Genomic DNA, 20,864 nt, shown 5'->3' with positions numbered 1-20,864 from the left:
CAACTATACAGCCAGCATAATGTAATTAGATACGTTATTTTGTTAACCAAATCTTGCAGAAAACACTGTCTGCAGCCAAAGCAGAACAGGAGCCAGGTTGGAATTCATCCTCTTTCTCCGCAGCCCTGAGGCATCCCTCTTTATCTCTAGCCATGTAGCCTAAGATAGAAAGGAATTCCAGGGAAGGAGGAGCCAGCCCCAAGAGCCACACAGACTCTTTAGCCAGCAGGGGCAAACATAAGCAATAGCCTTAGGAGATTCAAAAACATGAAGAGGATATGGAGCACAGCCAGGTTTACTCCTTCCCCTGGGAACTCCCAGAACTATACAGGATTGATTCCCCCCTACACTGGAGATACTAAGACCCAGGCAGCACCTTCCCCCCTGCTACTCCTAGCCATGTGGGCTCAAACAAAGAAATTCCAAGGAAGAACCAGCCCACAGGGCTACAGAAACTCAAGCCAGCAGGAGCAAAGGCAAGAAGCAGGGATTGTGGAACAGTGATGTCACATCAAGCCACATTTCCACAGTTTTGACTCAGGACATTTCCATGTGCTAAGTGGACATTTGCTTCCCTGTTGCTCCCTCCCCTACAATCCCATCAGCTCAGGCTTACTCCACAGGTTCTCCATGCTCCCCACCTTCCTTCCCTGCTGAATGCCCTCTTGCTTTCCTCTGTCCCTTCTCTCTTCCTTTTTCTTCTATTTACATAATCCCAATTTAACAAAATTCCAACTAAAGATTTTGAAAACAATGAAGAAATCAACCAAGCTCTACCCCTGGAAAAAATAACTGTGGCTCTAACACAATGTTTGAAAACTGTAACTCACTTCCTTCTGCATGTGCATTCTATCTTGTTCCTTGATGTTGTGTCTGTTTTACCTAAATTGGGGCAGGAACTGTTTATTACGCTAGGTTAACAGAATTCCTAGCTGGGTTTTTCATTGGGCTCTACACAAATAATGATACAGTCATAATGAGAACCCAACGTCAGAACCTAACTGGAAATATCTTTACATACTAACAAACAACAAGAGCAATTTCAACATACACTTGTGGTATAAGGTTGGCTTGTTTTTAAAAAGGACAAATACAAAAAATCCACCTTTACATTCATGCAAAGTTCCAAAACAAGAGAGTCAGGAAACACAAAATTTAAAGTTTCTACAGCAACACTAACTTGGCCGCATTGCACATCATATGTATTTTATCACACACCTTCAAAAACATAAAATTAAATAATAAAGTTGTACAGTTAACAAGAAAAATAGCAACATCTGTTATGTGGTTGAGTAACATTGCTGGAGGAATCTTACACATGTGTATTTCCTGACTCTCAAAAAAAAAATAAAAAGCTGTACATCCTTAATTTAGCATTAACACAGCATCTTGCTTTCAACTGTTTAATTAAAAAACAATTCTATGTAATTTCTCACAAGCAATTCAGTGCATGTCTGCTCCAGACACCAACTTGCCCCCTAATTACAATAATTTTAGATATGCCCTGGATGTTATGAATTCATAAATAAATCCTCAAAATTATAATCAACAAATAAAGAAAAAATGCAGTGCTACAATTTCAAGAGAAGACACAAAACACAATGCAGGGACCATTTCAAGCTGCTTGGAATCCAAACAATGTTTTAAAGCTTCTGTGTCAGTCAATTCTCCAAAAACAGGATTCAGAAACGTTGTTAACAAATTACTCAAATTTAAAGAGGAAGAAGATATGAAGGGATTCTCTAGCCATTACTTGAGTTTATATTTTTTTCAAAAACGCTGGTAAGGAAACCATTTAGCCACAGCAGATTCTTAACATCATATTTAGATCATGCTGATGACTTGAATTAGACAGCAGGTGAAAAGGTCATTTTCTGTATGCTGACTGCACAAAAAAGAATGCATGAAATCATGACCCTGTTCAAGTCAATGGCAAAACTCTCATTGACTTCTTTGGAACCAGGATCTCACCCATTCTTTTTCTTCTTTATTTCCATCAGTACATATTCACAGTGGATTCTGCGCCTCAAATACTGCTACAGTACAATATGTTTCTGTTACACACTGTAATACTCCCTAGGGATAAAGGCAAAGAAAGTCAGGGAAAATCATACCTATAACAGTGAGGGGAAATGCACATGGCAGGGGAGGGAAATAAATCAGAGAAAAGAGTTGAAATTATTGCAAGTTGCACACTTCAACAAATTGCATTCAGGGAATGGCCTATTTTGTTGCAAGCTGCGTAAGTTCCACCATAAAATTATGAATATGTGAAATATCTTAGATGCAAAACCAGACATCTGCCCAAACATTCTGCTAAGGAAAGGGGAATAAGTAGCAGATAGCAAAGTGGGTCTAAAGTAAAACATGGGCCATGCAAGGAAATGGGATGAAATAAGAATGGAAAAAGTAAAGGGCATGTAAGAGTGTGTTTCCTGGGACTATTTGTCTTCAGAATGCAGAGGCCTTGAAAAGAATTGTAATCTGTGCACTGGTGGGTCAAATATGACCCAAAGTTCAGGTTTTGTAAAATCAATATTTTACAAAACTTACGTCCAATAGAAATATTTCTGGAAATACATTTTAAAAATAGAATGAAAGCACTTTAAATATAAATATATATTTTCATTCTACTATTAGAGTTGCCAACCCTCCTGGATTGGCTGGGAGTCTCCCGGAATCAGAATTGATCTCCCAGTGGCTACTGAAACTAATCTGGGAGATTTTAATACACCGCTAAAAGTCCGGTTGGCGTGCTGCCCCCCCCCACCAAGTTCCAATTCCGCAGCTCCCATCGGTCAGGAACCGCAGCCAATGGGAGCTGCAAAGGGCGGTGCCTGCAGGCAGGGGCAGTGCACAGAGCCACCTGGCCAACCCTGAGCCTAGGAGCCGGACATGCCGGCTGCTTCTGGGAGCTGCCCAAGGTAAGTGACGCCCAGTTGGAGCCCACACCCCAAGCCCCCACCTGTACCCAAACCTCCTGCCCAGCCCTGAGCCCCTCCTGCCCCCAAACTCCCTCCCAGAGCTCACACCCCAACCCCCTGCCCCACTCCTGAGCCCCCTCCTGTACCCAAACTCCCTCCAAGAGTCCGCACCCTATCCTGCACCCCAGCCCCCTGCCCCAGGCTCAGCCTGGAGCCCCCTCCCACACTCCAAACCCCTCGGCCCCACTCCCCAGCCCAGAGCCTGCACCCCCTCCCAGCCCGGTGAAAGTGAGTGTGTGGGGGGGAGAGCGAGCGACGGCAGGAGGGGGATAGAGTGAGCAGGGACGGGGCCTCAGGGAAGGGAGTGGGACAAGGGTGTTTGGGTTTGCGCAATTAGACAGTTGGCAACCCTATTTTCTCTATCATTATGCTTATGCATGAGAAACTAAAAGCGAAAACAACTAGAAGTGGGTCTTAAATAAAGAGAAACTAATTAATTTTCATTGTCCAAAGTTAGAGAAATGCAAAAGTATTTCAGCATAAACAAGTAAAAAGTTTAAACTAGTGTAAATGGTGAATTCTCTGTAACTTGAAGACTTCAGATCATGATTTGAGGACTTCAGTAACTCAGCCACAGGTGATGGGTCTCTTACAAGAGTGGGTGGGTGAGGTTCTGTGAGCTGGAATGTTCAGGAGGTCACGCTACATGCTCATGATAGCCTTTATGGCCAGAAGGGACTATGAGTCTATATCATAGAATATCAGGGTTGGACAGGACCTCAGGAGGTCATCTAGTCCAACCCCCTGCTCAAAGCAGGACCAATCCCCAATTTTTGGCACATATCCCTAAATGGCCCCCTCAAGGTTTGAACTCACAACCCTGGGTTTAGCAGGCCAATGCTCAAACCACTGAGCTATCCCTCCCCCCCGCCAAATATAATATACCCAATATTAAAATTTGTTCCTATTGTAATAATCAAAGGAATTATCACTAACACAGAGATGAAGAAATGTGCTTTTAAACTGTATGATTTTTAACTGGACATGCTGCCTTCAGCCATTGCAGTTATAAAGAATATTAGAGGAACAGGTTTTATTCCAAAGCAATATTCTTTTCAAGTTTTAAGAGAAAATAATACATCAAAGTATATTTAGTAAAGCTCTCTGAGGTTTTTTTTGGGAACAGACTGCTGGTAGCTACTGTGACATCTTGATCCCACTGACTTTGATAAATGAGATCAGTTTGTATAATTTTAATATTTTGCTTTCCTTCAATTAATTTCATATCAATGATGCATTCGTCTTTTGTGGAAACCAGCTAGCCTTGTTGTATCTTATTATTTAATATATTTTGGGGTTTTTAAACACACAATTCTTTGAATCGTAAAATCACTGATGTCCAGGTCCCATTAAGGCTACATCCTGCAAGGTGCTGAGCTACTCTTACAAGATGCTGGGTTTTTTCAGCTCTGACTTAGGGTGCTCAACACCATAATTAGTAATAGCTACTCTATTTTTTTCTGCTTACTTTTGGATTCACTTGGATTCATGGAAAAGTCAGCCATGCCTCACTTGTGTGTGATCATCTCAGGTTCAAAATTTAACTTTAAATGTATGCCCAAACTGCAGGCCTCCCTGTGCTCTACTCAGAAGGGACTCCACTTACCATCATCCTGGATGTGAAGAGCTACCACTCTATTCCTCTGTATCCCTCACTAAATAAAGAGGATAGGTAGCTGTCCTACTCATATCGTCCCTCCCACAGTCTGCTGTCTCCCACCTGCCTCTTATATTCACTTGCCCCCAACAGTTTATTCCCTTCCTCCCACCCCAGGTCTCCTACTCAGGACATTATTTTTCTCTTTAATCCCACATTCCGTGTGTGACAGGATTCCCCCCAGGGTGCAGCCTGGGACTGTGGGATGCTGTGCCCCCTTAACTATCTCCAGCCTGGGCGGTTTCTCACAATGCCTTACTAGTGACCAGCAGAAAACCCCTCCAGGTGCTGTTATCACTCAGCACAACAGCATGTGGAGCCCCACACCCAGCTAGATTGCATGAATGCTCCCAGAGTCACTCATGAATCACACAGAGAAAGGCACCAGAGCCAAATCAAACCCCAGCTCCCAGCACTGTACCTCAGGAATATACCGTCTTGCACTGCTCAAGATGGACACTTCATACAAACTCTCTGGTAAAGATAAAAAGTAAAACAAATTTATTGCCATTAAAAGGTAGATTTTAAGTGATAGGCAAAAAGTCAGAGTTAATTACCAAAAGAAATAAAATATAACCACGCAGTCTAAACTCTCAACCCTATTAGACTGGGTAACAATTAGATTAAGCAGTTTTTCTCACCCCATTGGATATCACAGTCCTTAATACACAGGTTTGTTCCTTAAACCTGAGCCAATCTCCTGTACTGGAGTCTTGTCTTCTTCTCAGTGTCTTGGTTGCTTGCAGCATAGGTGGGGGCAGGAGAAGGGCCTAGTATGTGTCTGCTCTGTTTGTTTTATACTTCAGACCACATGCTCAGAAAACAAAAGTCTAGGCATGTCTGGGGGCATTGCTAAATCTTCCCAAGCAAGGTTGAGCAAGGTGTGGCCTCATGGAGGTGAGACATTGCATCGTAGCTCCCTTGCTAGACAACGGTTGTCGATGTGTTGATTGATACCCCACCTGGGTGTTGGCTACTTTCCTTGCTGTTGCCTTTGGGGAGCAAATGTCTGGCTGATTCCCTAACTTACAGCATGTTTTAATGACCATACAGCACAATTCTCATAACTTCATATGCATTAATTATATATATATATATATATGGATAGAGAAATGACTTTCAGCAGGTCATAATCTTTCCCCTGATACCTTACAAGGCATGCTGTATGTGTAAGATCCCAATTATATAAAAATAAGGAATATGGGGGTTCCAGGATGTTCCCCCAAGGTAAGAATGTCACACCCTGCATTCCTTTCAATCTGCCCCCCACATTCCCTTGATACCTCATAGTTTCCTAACATCCCAACTCCCTGCTGCCCACATAGTTTTAATCCCTGCTCCTCCACATTCTCTTGTGTCTTGTCTGGCCCTCACATATCACAGCCTCATTTCAGCCACATTAGAAACAACATCAGTTGGCAGCCATCTTGTTGATTTCAGTCACACTGACCTATAATGAAAGGTGGCAGCCATTTTGGTTAAGGATAAAACTTCACGTGGGTGTAGGCAGAAATTTGAAATTCATGGGAATCCTTAAAACAAAAACTCCAGCCCTGGAGCACCCCCAGAGTCAGCGCCTATGTAATGGGCTCTTCAGTCTAGCAGAGAAAGGTATAACATGATCCAATGGCTGGAAGTTGAAGCTAGACACATTCAGACTGGAAATAAGCAGGAAATTGTTAAGAGTGAGAGGAATTAACCATGGGAACAACTTACCAACAGTCATGGTGGGGTCTCCATTGCTGACAATTTTTAAATTAAGATTGGATGTTTTTCTAATATAAATGCTCTAGGAATTATTACGGGGAAGTTCTATGGCCTGTGTTACACAGGAGATCAGACTAGATCCCACAATGGTCCCTTCTCACCTTGGAAACTATGAACAATCCCAACATTCAATTTTTCATTTATTTTATGGCACACACCACATTTTTGTGTTTTGTCATCAGGGTAAGTTAGCTTCAAAAAGAGACCAGAAAATAGTTGTGTCTAAATTAACTTATTTTTAAAAAAAAACAACAGCTTTAACCTCCTTCCCCACCCACCCCCCAAACAACAATATAATCTATTTGCTTACTATTAGTGCATCTGTAAACTTCATGCCAAATGCACAGTCTTGCAACTGGCTGCAGAATCTGTCCCCAGCCACAGAAATGAACACAGAATCTAAGCTTTCATATTAAAAATGTTATAGGCCTGACTCTCCACTCTATAAATGTTTTACACCAGTGTAACTCCTTTGAGTATGCAGTCATATATTTTGTAAAGAAAACCTTCCAAACGTGAACTGAGTGTAACCAATGCAGTGATGTCTGACTTGTCTACAGGCAGGCAACTGTGAAAGGTATAAACTATCTCTCATTCTCCTCAGGTGTTAACTATGATACCTAGTGATGGAAATGTAACATCAGTATTATTGACTATTGTACTTCTGATCATTTAAGCAGACAAATTCAGCTAATATCTTATTCATCATTGCTGAATGCAGCGGCCAATACTGAGGTGGGAGATTGGGAGAAAGCTAGTTGCTGTCAAGGGTGCTCAAGTGTGGAACTAGGAGTTCAAGTCCTGCCAAAAAAATATAGTCTCTTCCAATCCAGCTCACAAGGAGAATGAAAGAGGAGATGCATGCCAAAAACCTCCATCTCTTACTGTGAAGCTCTCATCAGGAACCCAGAACCATAAGCCATTGTGTTACCTTTCTGTCTCAGCAAGAGTGAATTGTGCTGGAAATTAGACTGTGTCCCCAGATCCCTGCCACACCAGTCAGTACACCTCACCAGCAAACTCCTTGAGATTCTGACAGTCTATATCTTGCCCTTCAGATAACATGGAGTGAACCCCAATTCCCAAATTCTTCAGACACACCTCTCTGCAGTGTCCAGTCCTTCTTACTGCGCACTCACAGAAATTATTAAGTTTGCTGCCTCCACACAGACAGAGCACACACCAGTCTGTTAGCTTAGGACTTACTCTTTACTAAATAACAGCACCGAGATGGTTTATAGTAAAACTAAGAATATGTTTATTAATAAAGAACAGAGACTTAAGTGATAATAAGAAAAAGAAACAGATTTGTTTACAAACAAAAACAGAACATGCTTTCTAATGACTAAAACTTAAATTTTAAAACGTTGCAATCATTGCCTAAGCAGTTTTCTCACTTACATCAAGTTACCAGCATCACTAGCCCTCTAGGCCAGAGGATCCAACTTTCACTTTTCACCAACTGAACCAGAGGGTGCTGTACCCTAGGTCCCCAAAGTGATGGATAACTAGAATGTCCTTTTCCTCTCCCTTATATTTTCCAAAGTCTACTGTCTTTGTCTCTGTCTAAAGAGCCAGGAAGATGCAGGACTTCCTGGGAGGTGCACTCTGTCCCCTGATGTGCTCACTGGTTTCCTCTGCCACTTATTACCTTGATGGCTTTGTTAACCTTCTATGTAAATGTACTTTCATTTACCTCAGCCTGTATCCAAGCTCGTCAGACAGGTAAATCCACATTCCTTTGTCTATGGCAGACTTGATTTATGCACTGCCTCCAAAACACATTTTAAGAACATATTCCCAGCACACATACATAATTCTTTATATACAACCCGCACATATATCATGCTATGATATCCCTAACCAGCCCATCACCAGTTTACAAGATACCTTTTGGATATATATTACAACAACATGTTGGGGGTAGAGAGGTTGTCAGGCCTTATATGAGTTACATTATAGTGGGCCCTCTGCCAGTGGGCATTGCGGGACTCTGAGGGTTACAGTTAGCTACCAAAACCTCCACTTTAACCTTTAGCAATTTCTATAATTCGGTTACGAGTCATGTCTACAAAAATCTGAAATCTGAAAATTAGGGGGCAGCATGAAACAATGAATTTAATAACTTGAGAAAAACAAGGACTTTTGAACTGAATGTATTATTCCTTCTCCTATATAATTCTATTAAAAAAAAATACTTTTTTTTTTAATTTACCCTGAAGTTGCTATAGAATTTCCAGCCTGCCTCATTGGAGTGCTACAAAAATCAACACTACATACTTCAGGTCTCGCTTGCTACAGATTATACACAGCCTTGCTTAATATGCATATAGGTTGGGGGGGGGCAGAATAGTAAAATACAGCTTTAGGGCACCATCCCACTATGTTCTGTACCCTCTGACCTCAACCCAACACATGCTTAGATTAAGTATGTGTGAAGCCCCATTTTAAGTGCTCTTGCTGGGTCAGGGTTGGAGTGCTCAGCGCCCTGTCAGGTCAAGTCACAGTATCTATGAAAAATAATAATGTTGCCTCTAAAACACCACAGTATTCTACTACTTGAACTAAAGTATCATCACAAACAACTTTTTCCATCCTCCCCACTTCCCACCCTCCATTCTGCCCTCCAACTAGTCGTTAATTACTCGATGGGTTAGGTATCTACAAGTTCAAGATGAACCTGCTTAAAACTGCTCCCTCATTTGCATGTATTGAGGCAGACTAGTCTGTCTCCTATGAATACATTATTAAGGCTATTGAAGCCTCTTTTATGAGCAGTCGTTCCACCTGGCATTTGTGGCAAAGGCACTGCTCCCAGAAACTCTATCCTACTTTACCGCATTGATTTTTTTTTCTAAATTAATGAATACTGTCAGAACACTTAAATGAGCTTTCAGACTTTCTTCCCTTCTTCATATCTGTACTTTTCAACAACCTACACAAATTTTTAAATAGTTTTAAACAATTTTTAATAAGGGACATATATCACCACAAACAATACAGCCAAATTCCAATCATATTACATTGGAGTGTAAGGGTTTGAGAGAGGGTCACATGTTGCACACAATGCTTGTATTATTATTGACTTTAGTAACCTTTAGAAACCTACTCAACCTACCTACCCACATGCAAATTCAAATAAATTTAACATGCACTGGAAAACATAACACAAAAATAAACTGTTAAAACAAAGCTGTCTGGTACAGAAACCATCATTCTTAAATGATTTATTCATTATAGACATCTGATGCCAGGCAACAAAATACAATAAAGTTGGTATTTTAGGGCTATCTAATCTTTTGTGTATTTGAGAAAAAGGTTTAGGAGAAAAATATCTTTTTATTCACTAACTGAGCAAATCTGATTCAGAAATCAGTGAGTCAGAATGGGTATAGGATCCTGCAATGCAATTTTTATGCTGTCATTTTGAAAGGTAGAACTGGTCTTTGAAGACTTACTGAAACAAAACACAATTCTAGCTTTATGATTAAAGCCTGCCTTCAGACAATTCCAAAAGTTACCAGCACAGATGATGCAGAATAAACATACCTCCAAATATAGCACAACTTTAGTACATACACTGTGTACAAAATGTCCTATATCTAAGGCAGTGATACTCAGACTGAGGCTCATGAGTTGCAAGTGGTTCTTTAATGTGTCTCCTGCAGCTCTTTGCAACACATGCTATTAAAACACTGTGATTTAATTATTAACCAGTTTAAGTTATTAACCAATCGGGATGCTTTTACTATGTTGTCAACCAATTGTAGTTGATAAAATAATAATACTAGGTCAGTCATTTTGCTGTGAGAGACAGAGAGAGAGAGAGAGAGAGAGAGAGAGAGAGAGTGTATGTGTGTGAGAGAGAGAGACAGAGAATGAATTCACACTACTGTGGCTCTTTTGGGTAATGCTGATTGCTAATTTGGTTCTTGAACCACTGAAGTCTCAGTATCCCTGATCTACGTTGATTAAATGCATGAGAAATAAGGGCAGGGCAAATAATTAATCCTACAAGGCAAATAGTGAATCCTACAAGTTTACTACCCACCAAAATTGCCCAGACCTTTCTGGGTGTAGCCCTGTCAGTAGCCAAATGCCACGTGTCAGATATAAAGAATGCATAAAGTAACAACTGAAATTAGGCTCCACAAAAATCTCCCAGAGATGAGTGCATCTTCCTGTCAGAGACCGGGGGTGGGGGAGGGAAGTACTAGTCCACAATAAGATATAAAAAAGATTTTATGCAGTAGCTAAGTTTGTGAATATGTCAAGAGGAGAAAAATGTGAGACATGTTAATGTGTTTCCTAATTTCAGAATGCTGGACTTTGCACCCTTAAGCTTCTTTTAATGTATGGGATTTTTTATGTTGTATATTAAGGTTAAGAAGAAATGTTATTCCCTATCGTAAAGGTACAGCCCTGTTTTCTTCTTTAATTTGTGTTTAATTTAAAGCTCATTAAATCAGTACTTGATGCTGCAAGCCCTTATGTGTTATCTCACTGCAGTTAAAGGAAGCTTTGCAGGATTTACACAAAAAGGTGGACAGGCAATATTCAAGATCCTCCCCCTACTTCTCATTCTATTCACAGTAGCACTTCCTGGGGGGAAGCAGCAATAAATGCTTCACCATATGGGCCTATTATATAGTATCTAAATCTAATACATGCAATGGTCACACTTCAAAAAATTTCTCCATTTTGAAACCATTCTAAGGTTCAAGAGATATTCCATAAACTTTAAATGGGGAATACCACTGGAACTAGTAATATCGGGGGGAAACGAACTTAAGTGCGACCACTGTAATTCTTTTCATTAGCCTAAAAAAAAAAAAGTTTTATACAGCAAGGGCTATCTAATTTCTTTTAGCTGTCTTAGAAGACAACTTGGAAGGGAAAAGATTTGTTTTATGAGCAAGTCTAATATGGAAATCAGTGAATCACAAGGAATATGGGGAGAAATATTTTTGAAACACTAAGAGAAAAATAATTCTTTTGATTATATGTTGTTCCTATTTTCCTATATCTAAGCAGCTTTTCACATCTGTATAAGTGTATATCCTATCCTGGCCTGCTTCTCTCTACAACGCCTCTGCTTGCATTAATAGATTATGTAAACCGTTTTTTTTTTTTTACAACTTCACTTTTTTTCCCAACTTTTCAAACTTGCCAGCAAACCAAAAAAAACCAGTTATCTGCCCTGCTATAGTGCCTGAAACTAGACTCACAAGCCAGTATTTAGCCACCTAAATATGAGCTCAGAAGCCTACCTTCAGCCACCCTTTTCTTTAAAAAAAATCTTTGACTTATTTATTGTGTTTAAGAGGCAGGAGAGAGAACCCAGAAAAGCAGACATGCAAGGCACAAACCTTAAATCTGCAATGCTATAAGCAAGAATGAAGCAAAACATAATCCAGGGAGCTCTGGGGCATATCTAGCAAAATGGCTACCCTACAAACAAACTGGTAGGTTACAAACAAAGCAATCTACTGTGTTGAGATAACAATTTACTTTGACTGCTTAGAAATCAAACAATTATTAAAATATTTCAGGAGTTATATACAAAGTATCTTCTCCTCCATGTACTAGTTTCTATAATCATTCAGCTAATTCAACTGAAGAAATAATCTGTCCTGATAAATCAATGCGAAAAATCACATTTTCATACAACATAAAAACTACATTTTGGAGTGACAGACCATACTATTAATTTATAGTTCAATAGCACCTCAAAAGTAAAGAATTCTGATTTTACCTCCCATTTGACTCATCCATCTGACTACTCATCTGAGACACAGCAACTCCCCAAATACTGTTCCTTATCACCATGCTGAGGTAGTGGTGAAATGTAATGATTCAGAAGACAGACTCACACACTGAACCACCATTACAAATTCCAGCTGCAGTCTAGATTTCCTTCAGAGGCTCCTATCAAAGAAATAACTATGCCCCCCAGCTTGTAAGATCTTGCTATATCACCTCCTGAGGTAGTGTGTATGCTACAGAATGGATCAGTAGTGAAAAAAATGATGAAGTTTGCCTACAGGTCTTTGTGGACATTAAAGAATCAAATCAATCATAAGAAGAGTACATAGTTAATCCTGCCATTCTGTCCATCACAACAGCTCAGTTGCTAGCACAGTGGGCGTGAAGGTTTCTTGGCATTTATGCTCCCAGATTTGGTTTTCGGCTAAGGACACAAGCAAAAAGGTGACTCAAGTCATTAATTTAAAAGTTGCTAAGTGATTTAAATTGAATTTGTTTCCGTTTTCTTCTGATTTCAGTTCACCTGCTTGATGTTCCTAGATTAAGTCCACTTCCAATAGAGCTTATTTCTTTTGCAACTGAAAAGGAAGTAAGGTTAATGAAACTGTAAAGGGGAACTCCAGAGGAGGCTGTAAGTTTCATAGCAAGAGTTAATCTCAACGGGATCTCTCCTTAGGATAAGCGATGGCTGTATCAGTCCAACATGCTGAAATATTGCAATATCAGTGACAGTCAAAATTAATTCAATAAAGCTTGTTACTCCTCTATGTGTTTTAGGCTTCAAGTCTTACCTTCGCTGTTCTTCTCCATGTTCCCCTGAAGGAACAGTTAGGCATTCATCCATGTGACCATGCAATAGCCTCAGCACATCACCTCCTATCAGATATCCTTGAATGAAAGGAAGAAGAGAAAGTCATGTATATTGGTCTGAGCTGAACCACAAAAAACATGTTCAAACATTGTTAAAAGCTCACTTGCTGACTGGCCTCAAAACAGTCTCCAATTGTTCCCCATATCCACACCATGGATGCATATACAGATCTGGGACCTGCAAGCACACACAAGTGTGCATGGTACACAGCACATGTGAAATTGAAGACAGTAGTAATAAATCCCTAATGAACTCACTTAAATCTCAAAAGTAAAAGTAAGAACATCAGGAAATTAGAACCTTTTCCTTCAACCCCATTTTCTTTGTGCATGTGGTACTAAAAACTGACTGAATGTTATGATAGCATCACAATGCCTTCCTATAATAGGATGAGCTAAGAGGACAGAGATTCAGTCAATTTCCAATTCAATTCAATGAGATTTTATTACCCTGAAAAGCTATACTAGCGTTGCCAAAATGTAATAAATTCAGTGCCTAACCCTGAATTTCTCCTTGCTAGTATGGATTTATATCAGGATCTGCATCTGTACATGATTTGAGGGCTTAATTGCCTTGGTTTTACTATAGTAGCAAACAGGAAAGTAAAATTGTCATTGGCATCCTATTGGTATAAAATCTTTGTATCAGATATTTTGTCCTTGGATAGAAATAGATTTAGCCACATTATAGAGCCAATCCTGCCTTTATCTCCCTGGGCGCGGTACTAGTGCCTGCTCTTTCATGAGAGAGGGAGCAGGACTGGGTGCGGGCATCTCCAGCGCAGCAATGCCAAGCTCTTTGCATGGCCATGCTCCAGGACACCAGAGTAGCCTCCACAGAGAGGTTCTACCGCCACTATGTGACAGGGGTATGTGAATTCCTCGCCTCCTCTTGCACAGATCTTCCCAATGTCCTGCCAAGATCCTCAGCCTAGGCACTGGGGACTCAATTTGCCCCTTTGCGAACCATTCTTCATATGTATTTGATGCACTCATATGTTCATAACCCATTTGTTTTTCTCCCAGGTTTTTCATTCATTCATTCATTCATTCAACAGACAGCTGAACAGGTAGATGCAGGTGATGGGAGCGTTTTCCTTAACAGGAAAAAAATTGATTTTTGTTTTGTTTTTTTAAAGTAGGAGCGGGGGAGAATGTCCCACCCTCCTCATACTCAAAAAGTGTTATTCTCGATATACTTTTGTTCAACTTTTTGAAAAAGCATTTATCTTTAGGTACAAAACAAGCCTGGAAAAAATTCAGCCTGAAAAGTATTCATTTCAGAAAGTTATGAACATGTGAAAATAGGATGCTAGAAAGGAAATAGTTATATAATCTTATAACAAGAAAGGCTGTGACTGCTATAGATACTTTAGCCATATTGCAAAGCAATTACAGTGTACAGAATTTCAAATATAAATGTTAAAAGTAGCACATTTATGAATATTTGAAATCTAAGTATATATTAAGAAAAAACCCTTTCAACCCTATATGCTCTTGAGCAAATTCAGTGCCTACATTTATGATTCAATATTGGATTAGCATTTGGCTTTCTTCTCTTTTATTTTGAGATAGTACAAATTTATTTGGGGAGTTTTCAAAAGTGAACTTTTGATTTGTAGGTAAAGGATTTTGATATGATAGCTTTTGAACTGATACATTTTAATTTTGTAATATGGATCGATATTGGGGTTAATACAGATATGTGTATTCAGACGTGTGCCCATCTTCAAAAGGCAAAACACTGCCCAAAGAAACTCTTTGTAAACTGCCCCCATGCAATTTACAGTACAGTCTTGTTTGACTTGTAGTTAAAGACCCACTTCCACTAAGCAGCTTACGTTTGCTGATTCCTTAACACAGGTTTGTGAAAAATAGAGCAACCAAGTTTTACAAAGTAACAAATTCATTTAAGTTGGCTACAAATTCCTATTTCACATAATGGACTTATCTACATTTTTACTTAAATAAAAGCCATTGTTATATTACTGAAATGTTTCAAAAATCTGACACAAATGTCTTCTTGTTTCTACAAACTAATGTAAAACAAAGAGCTAAAGTTATAACAGGGTTTTTTTTTTTAAGAGAATGGACAATTTTGATCCAGAACAGGTGTTCTCTGGAATTACGTACACCTAGAACCAATAACTTTGCAGTTTGCATTCAACGATGTCAAAGCATTTTATAGACACTAATTAAATGAATGTCACCTTGCACTCTGGGATAACAATTATCCATATTTTAATTATAGATAAAATAACGCATAGAGACCAAGGTGATTTGTCCAAGGTCATACACAAAATCAGTGCTTTAACTTCAAGATCACCCTGCCTTCACAAAGGACATAGACTTAATTACAGTAGTGATTGCAGGCTTTGCTGTAATAAAGTCTTCACTACTAACAGTAATTATTCCTGACGTTACCCAGATGATCACCTATGCAAGGGAAAATGCTGCTCCCAAAAATTAAGTCAAATTAGGTAGTTAAATGCCTATACCTATAAAAGAGGCAAAAAGGAAAAATTGTATTGACTTGAGTTTCAATCAAATGCTCTGATACAAAAATGTAAAACTGGCATCATTTTCACATGATCATCTGTGGGTATGAACACCTCATCTGCTACTACTTTTCAGTCATGCTAGACTATGCACTGATAATTGCCTAACAATTCACTGTAGGCAGACACCATTTTATTCAAGCTCTGAATGTGTAAAATGGCTCTGTTACCCTCACAGAACAAGGAAAATGAAGATAATTGGTGTTAATGACAGTGTTAATCAAATCAGAACAAAACCAACAGAAATACCTTCCAGAAAAATCCGTCAGTTACAAAAATTTAAACTGGTGGGTGTTATTTTGTTCTGTTTATTTTTAAAAAACAAAATACACCCTGCAGTAGATTGGGAAAGTAAGCATGTTTGTGAGTTTGCTAAAAGGACTGTCAGTACAGTATTTATAAAAGTAAATGACAAAATTAACTTTCTACAGAATTACAAATTATTGAGTTTTCTGCCATAAAAGATTATTTTGTAAGAAGGATCCCTCTTTCTCCCCTGCCTCCTTCCACAGATGTACTAACGTGTCATGGTGTTGAAATTCAGGAATCCTTTGCCCAAATTTCACTTCAACAGTTGAATAAAAATTCTTTCTAGACCCTAAATATAACAGACCCATTCTACAGCCTGTCCCAGTCCTGGCTCTTCCTCATTCATGGCCCGTCCCAGTTCCATTCTCCTCACACAAGCAGTCCCATTCTCCTTGCCCAGCAAGTCCTAGGCTCACCCTTCAAGACAGATGCAGGGAATGAACCCAGGCCCTTTGGATTTAGAAGCATGAACATCTGCTGCCTGAGTTAAAGAACAAGGCCCTTAGCTGGAAGCAGTAGCAAACTCATAATCCCCTAAATGTGGTCTAACTATTAGAGGTGGACAAACAGCCTCACTGTGTCAGTGTGGGCTAAACACATATATAGAAATTGTTTGGTAACCTAAACATAGGGGTCACTATATATATTGCAACCTTAAGATTGATATGAGAGTGTAATTTTAAATTTGGACTGTAAAGTACTCTATCATTTATTTTCAACATAAATGTGACTTCAGGATAAAAACATTTAGTTCATTTTTTTCATTCCTCAGAAATAAGTGTGTAGAAAATCATTATTATACACTTCAGCACAGTTTTTATTCTTTGTTTTTGGAACATATTTTTTACATCCATTTGTGAGATCAAATGTTCATGCAAGGGAAACCCCATTGCTACAGTACACTAATCATTGGCAGATTTTTTGAGGGGGGTTATTTAATTCACAGTCCGGGGGACTCTAATAACTAAAATCAAGTCAATCTTACCTTGGGCTACTTCACTTCCTGAACTGATTGGGGCTACACTCCAGAGTGTTTGCTGGAAGGCTGCATCAACATGTAAGCTACCATTGCCATAAGACAGATGCTACACAAAGGAGAGAAATTAGATATTTATTACAGATTTTAAAAATTCCTATCAGATTTTAATTAAATCACATGGAAACATTCATTCAGTATTCACACACAGGAATAGTCTCCATTGACTTTCACAGGCCAGCTTTACAGATTCAGTACATTCTATCACAGGGACACATGTACAGTAGCTACAAATGAAAAATAAATCCTCTGACCCATCCAAAATTGTTATATAATCCAATCCTGATTCATTAAATTTTATCTCTATATATGAAGCCCAGCAATATGTATCTAGGTCCTCAGTTCACAACATACAAGCATCTGCTCCTGTCCTGTAACATTATGGTTTTTATGTAGGGTCAAACAGGTCAGGGAAGCCACACCCTATACATAGCAGTTACAAGAGAAATCCAATGAGGGGAGAATTACAATAATCTAGGCTAGATGTGGTAGAGGTGCGAGTGCCCCAGGTATAGTCCACATTAGAGAGAAAGAGATAATCCATCTAAACACCACAGAAATGGCGAAGTCTACCATAAAGTTAGCTGATCTTAACTAAAAGCAAGGAGAAAACATCTTGGGTAGGAAAGATTAGTCTTATCAAAATGGAAATCTGCCCCTGGTTTATATATATTTTATATCACTTCCCCTTTGATATTCCCAAAATTATTTTTCAAGATATTCAAAAGTCCCTTGTAATTTTATTTAGCAGTATCCTGGACCATGAATCCATCTGATGATTTTCTGACACCTGAAAACGAAAGGTGGTTTAGCCCTACTCAATACACAACATCACTGGAATTTACACTTGTTATCATTTATAGGTTGGCTATTCTAGAATAGAGATTGTTTATGACTTCTTCCTAAGAGGGAGGCAGAAAGTCTGGTGCCAATTCATTGCCTCTTTCACCACTACTAACATCTCTTCTGAGTGTTTAGCCTCAGTGGTTGCCTATTCATTTCAATCTGGGAGCAGATTATGGATTTTCTAAATTTGGCACTGGTTTATTCATCCTCCGTGCTTCTCAATGCACTTGGGGAAGGGGGGAGGAGATATGCGTCAGGATTTCCATCTCATGAATTAAATGTATGTCTAAACTGCATTCACCATGCCAATCTATATCTGCTGCACCAATCACCAAGTTTACTCTGCAGAAGTATGATGCAGATACAGGTTCTCCCTGATCCAAGTAAGGTCCAGGTTATATTGACAGGTTTCAGACTAACAGCCGTGTTAGTCTGTATCCGCAAAAAGAAAAGGAGTACTTGTGGCACCTTAGAGACTAACCAATTTATTTGAGCATAAGCTTTCGTGAGCTACAGCTCACTTCTGTAGCTCACGAAAGCTTATGCTCAAATAAATTGGTTAGTCTCTAAGGTGCCGTAGGTTATATTGAGCCATTATAGAGGAGAAAATATATATGTGGAGGAGAAGTAGGCAGAAAAGGGAGGAAAATACCCTCTGAAGCAACTGAGTGAATAATGACATACCTAGTCACTGTTTCCACGGAGTAGTGGAGGCAGCACTAGACTAAACCCATAACAAGTCTCTATTTGCATTAGAAAGGAAGTCATATAAGTGATTCTGCAGAATATAAAGGTTCTTGGTGCTTTGGAACAAAAAACAGTTTCTACTAACCTTTCTGGTGAGATCCAAAAACAAAGAAGCCTTTTAGCACTTCTGCCATTTCCACATTTTCTGTCATTGTTCCCGCTCCCTTCCCCATATTGAGTAACAGGCATATGCTATCCTTGGTCTTCCTTTTGTTTCTTATGTATTTGTAGAATATTTTCTTGTTATCCTTTATGTCTCTAGCTAGTTTAATCTCATTTTATGCCTTGGCCTTTTTAATTTTGTCCCTACATATGTCTCCCTTTTTTTTTTAATGAGTAATCTGTTTTGCTAATGTACTCTCTACTATCTTGGAGTGAGTGCCTAATACACTTCCCTCCTTCTCAGGTTTCAGAGTAGCAGCCGTGTTAGTCTGTATTCACAAAAAGAAAAGGGGTAATTGCACCTTAGAGACTAACCAATTTATTTGAGCATAAGCTTTCGTGAGCTACAGCTCACTTCATCGGATGCATTCAGTGGAAAATACAGTGAGGAGATTTATATACACACAGAACAGGTGTTATCATACACACTGTAAGGAGAGTGATCACTTAAGATGAGCTATTACCAGCAGGAGAGCAGGGAGGGAGGGGGGAGAAAACCTTTTGTAGTGATAATCAAGGTGGGCCATCTCCAGCAGTTAACAGAAACGTCTGAGGAAGAGTGGGGGATGGAGGAGGGGGAAAAATGAACATGGGGAAATAGTTTTACTTTGTGTAATGACCCATCCACTCCCAGTCTCTATTCAAGCCTAAGTTAATTGTATCCAGTTTGCAAATTAATTCCAATTCAGCAGTCTCTTGTTGGAGTCTGTTTTTGAAGTCTTTTTGTTGTAATATTGCGACTTTTAAGTCTGTAATTGAGTGACCAGAGAGACTGAAATGTTCTCCGACTGGTTTATGAATGTTATAATTCTTGACATCTGATTTGTGTCCATTTATTCTTTTATGTAGAGACTGTCCAGTTTGACCAATGTACATGGCAGAGGGGCATTGCTGGCACATGATGGCATATATCACATTGGTAGATGCGCAGGTGAAGGAGCCTCTGATATTGTGGCTGATGTGATTAGGCCCTATGATGGTGTCCCCTGAATAGATATGTGGACACAGTTGGCAACGGGCTTTGTTGCAAGGATAGGTTCCTAGGTTAGTGGTTCTGTTGTGTGGTGTGTGGTTGCTGGTGAGTATTTGCTTCAGGTTGGGGGGCTGTCTGTAGGCAAGGACTGGCCTGTCTCCCAAGATTTGTGAGAGTGATGGGTCGTCCTTCAGGATAGGTTGTAGATCCTTGATAACCCTCCTTCTAAGTTTCAGTTCTTTATGTGCCCAATCAGCAACCATCACGTGGCTATCTTTTAAATCTGTTGTCTTATCTGGTTTTGCTGTTTTTCTAAGTAGTGTGAAGATATATTTTGTTGTCTCAGACATTCTACTATTAAAAGATGTAACTTGCAATAATCCTACAAAGCCAGCACCCTACATTGTCAGAATCAGTTCCATTAATAGGTATTTGGGGACTTCTGATGTACTGTAAAGACTACAGAGAAGCTACTGAGAACTGTCTGGTAAATAAGAACTTTGATTTTTAATTATTATTATTTACTTTACCAAATTAACAACTGTTCACATATAATAACATTTAGACAGTTATCAGAAGTGTATTTTAAATTATTGGACTGTAACAGTAACCAAAGTAATGGGTGCTTTAGAAAATCCTAAACTACATTACCTAGATCAGACCTGAGGAGCAATGGCAGATTCTTGACACCAGTGACTTTAACATGGTACTTCCATTTTTTTTTATTATATCTGACATACATTCAGATGGCTGGGAGACAGTCTGCAACAGGTAATCACTAAAATAATAGAATGTCAACTACCAACAGCATAATGGTGGTATGTCATCCCATCTTTCTGTTTCCTGCTTGGTCTCTCTGAGTGCATATCTTTCTGCTATGACATAATACAAGCATTGCAAATCTGCCCACTGAGCTCCCAGCTCATTGAGATGAATCAGGTAACAAGCATTAATGTGAATAGAATGATATCTCCTAGTTATGCTTTTTCCACAGGACACCTGCCTCATTCAGTGCATAGGATGGTTTGTTCTCACTGAATGAGCAGGTACTTTATATTTTGTTTTCTCTTCATTGTTCAGCGCGTGGCTCCATGTCTGGCATACTGTGCACTATTCAAATCCTGCTCTGAATACAGAATTATTAATTTCTTTATGGGCTTTTCTATACTGCTCATCACTGAATCACCTG

At 39.3% G+C, this 20,864-nt stretch overlaps 1 protein-coding gene across 2 annotated transcripts in view; it reads right to left on the bottom strand.

The window, feature by feature from the left end:
• Positions 1-20,864, bottom strand: part of RYR2 (ryanodine receptor 2) — a 699,456-nt gene that overhangs the window by 410,015 nt on the left and 268,577 nt on the right. For both annotated transcript variants that reach the window (XM_043544343.1, XM_043544344.1), the window contains 2 exons: positions 16,897-16,996; positions 12,966-13,062 (listed from right to left, as the gene is read on the bottom strand). In XM_043544343.1, the coding sequence (XP_043400278.1) occupies positions 12,966-13,062; positions 16,897-16,996 (197 nt within the window). The remainder of the gene's footprint in view (positions 1-12,965; positions 13,063-16,896; positions 16,997-20,864) is intronic.

The sequence above is a fragment of the Chelonia mydas genome, chromosome 3, assembly GCF_015237465.2.
Source record: "Chelonia mydas isolate rCheMyd1 chromosome 3, rCheMyd1.pri.v2, whole genome shotgun sequence".
Lineage (NCBI taxonomy): Eukaryota > Metazoa > Chordata > Testudines > Cheloniidae > Chelonia > Chelonia mydas.
The sequence above is the reverse complement of the archived record's forward strand: the minus strand, read 5'-3'. Positions and strand labels throughout refer to the sequence as shown.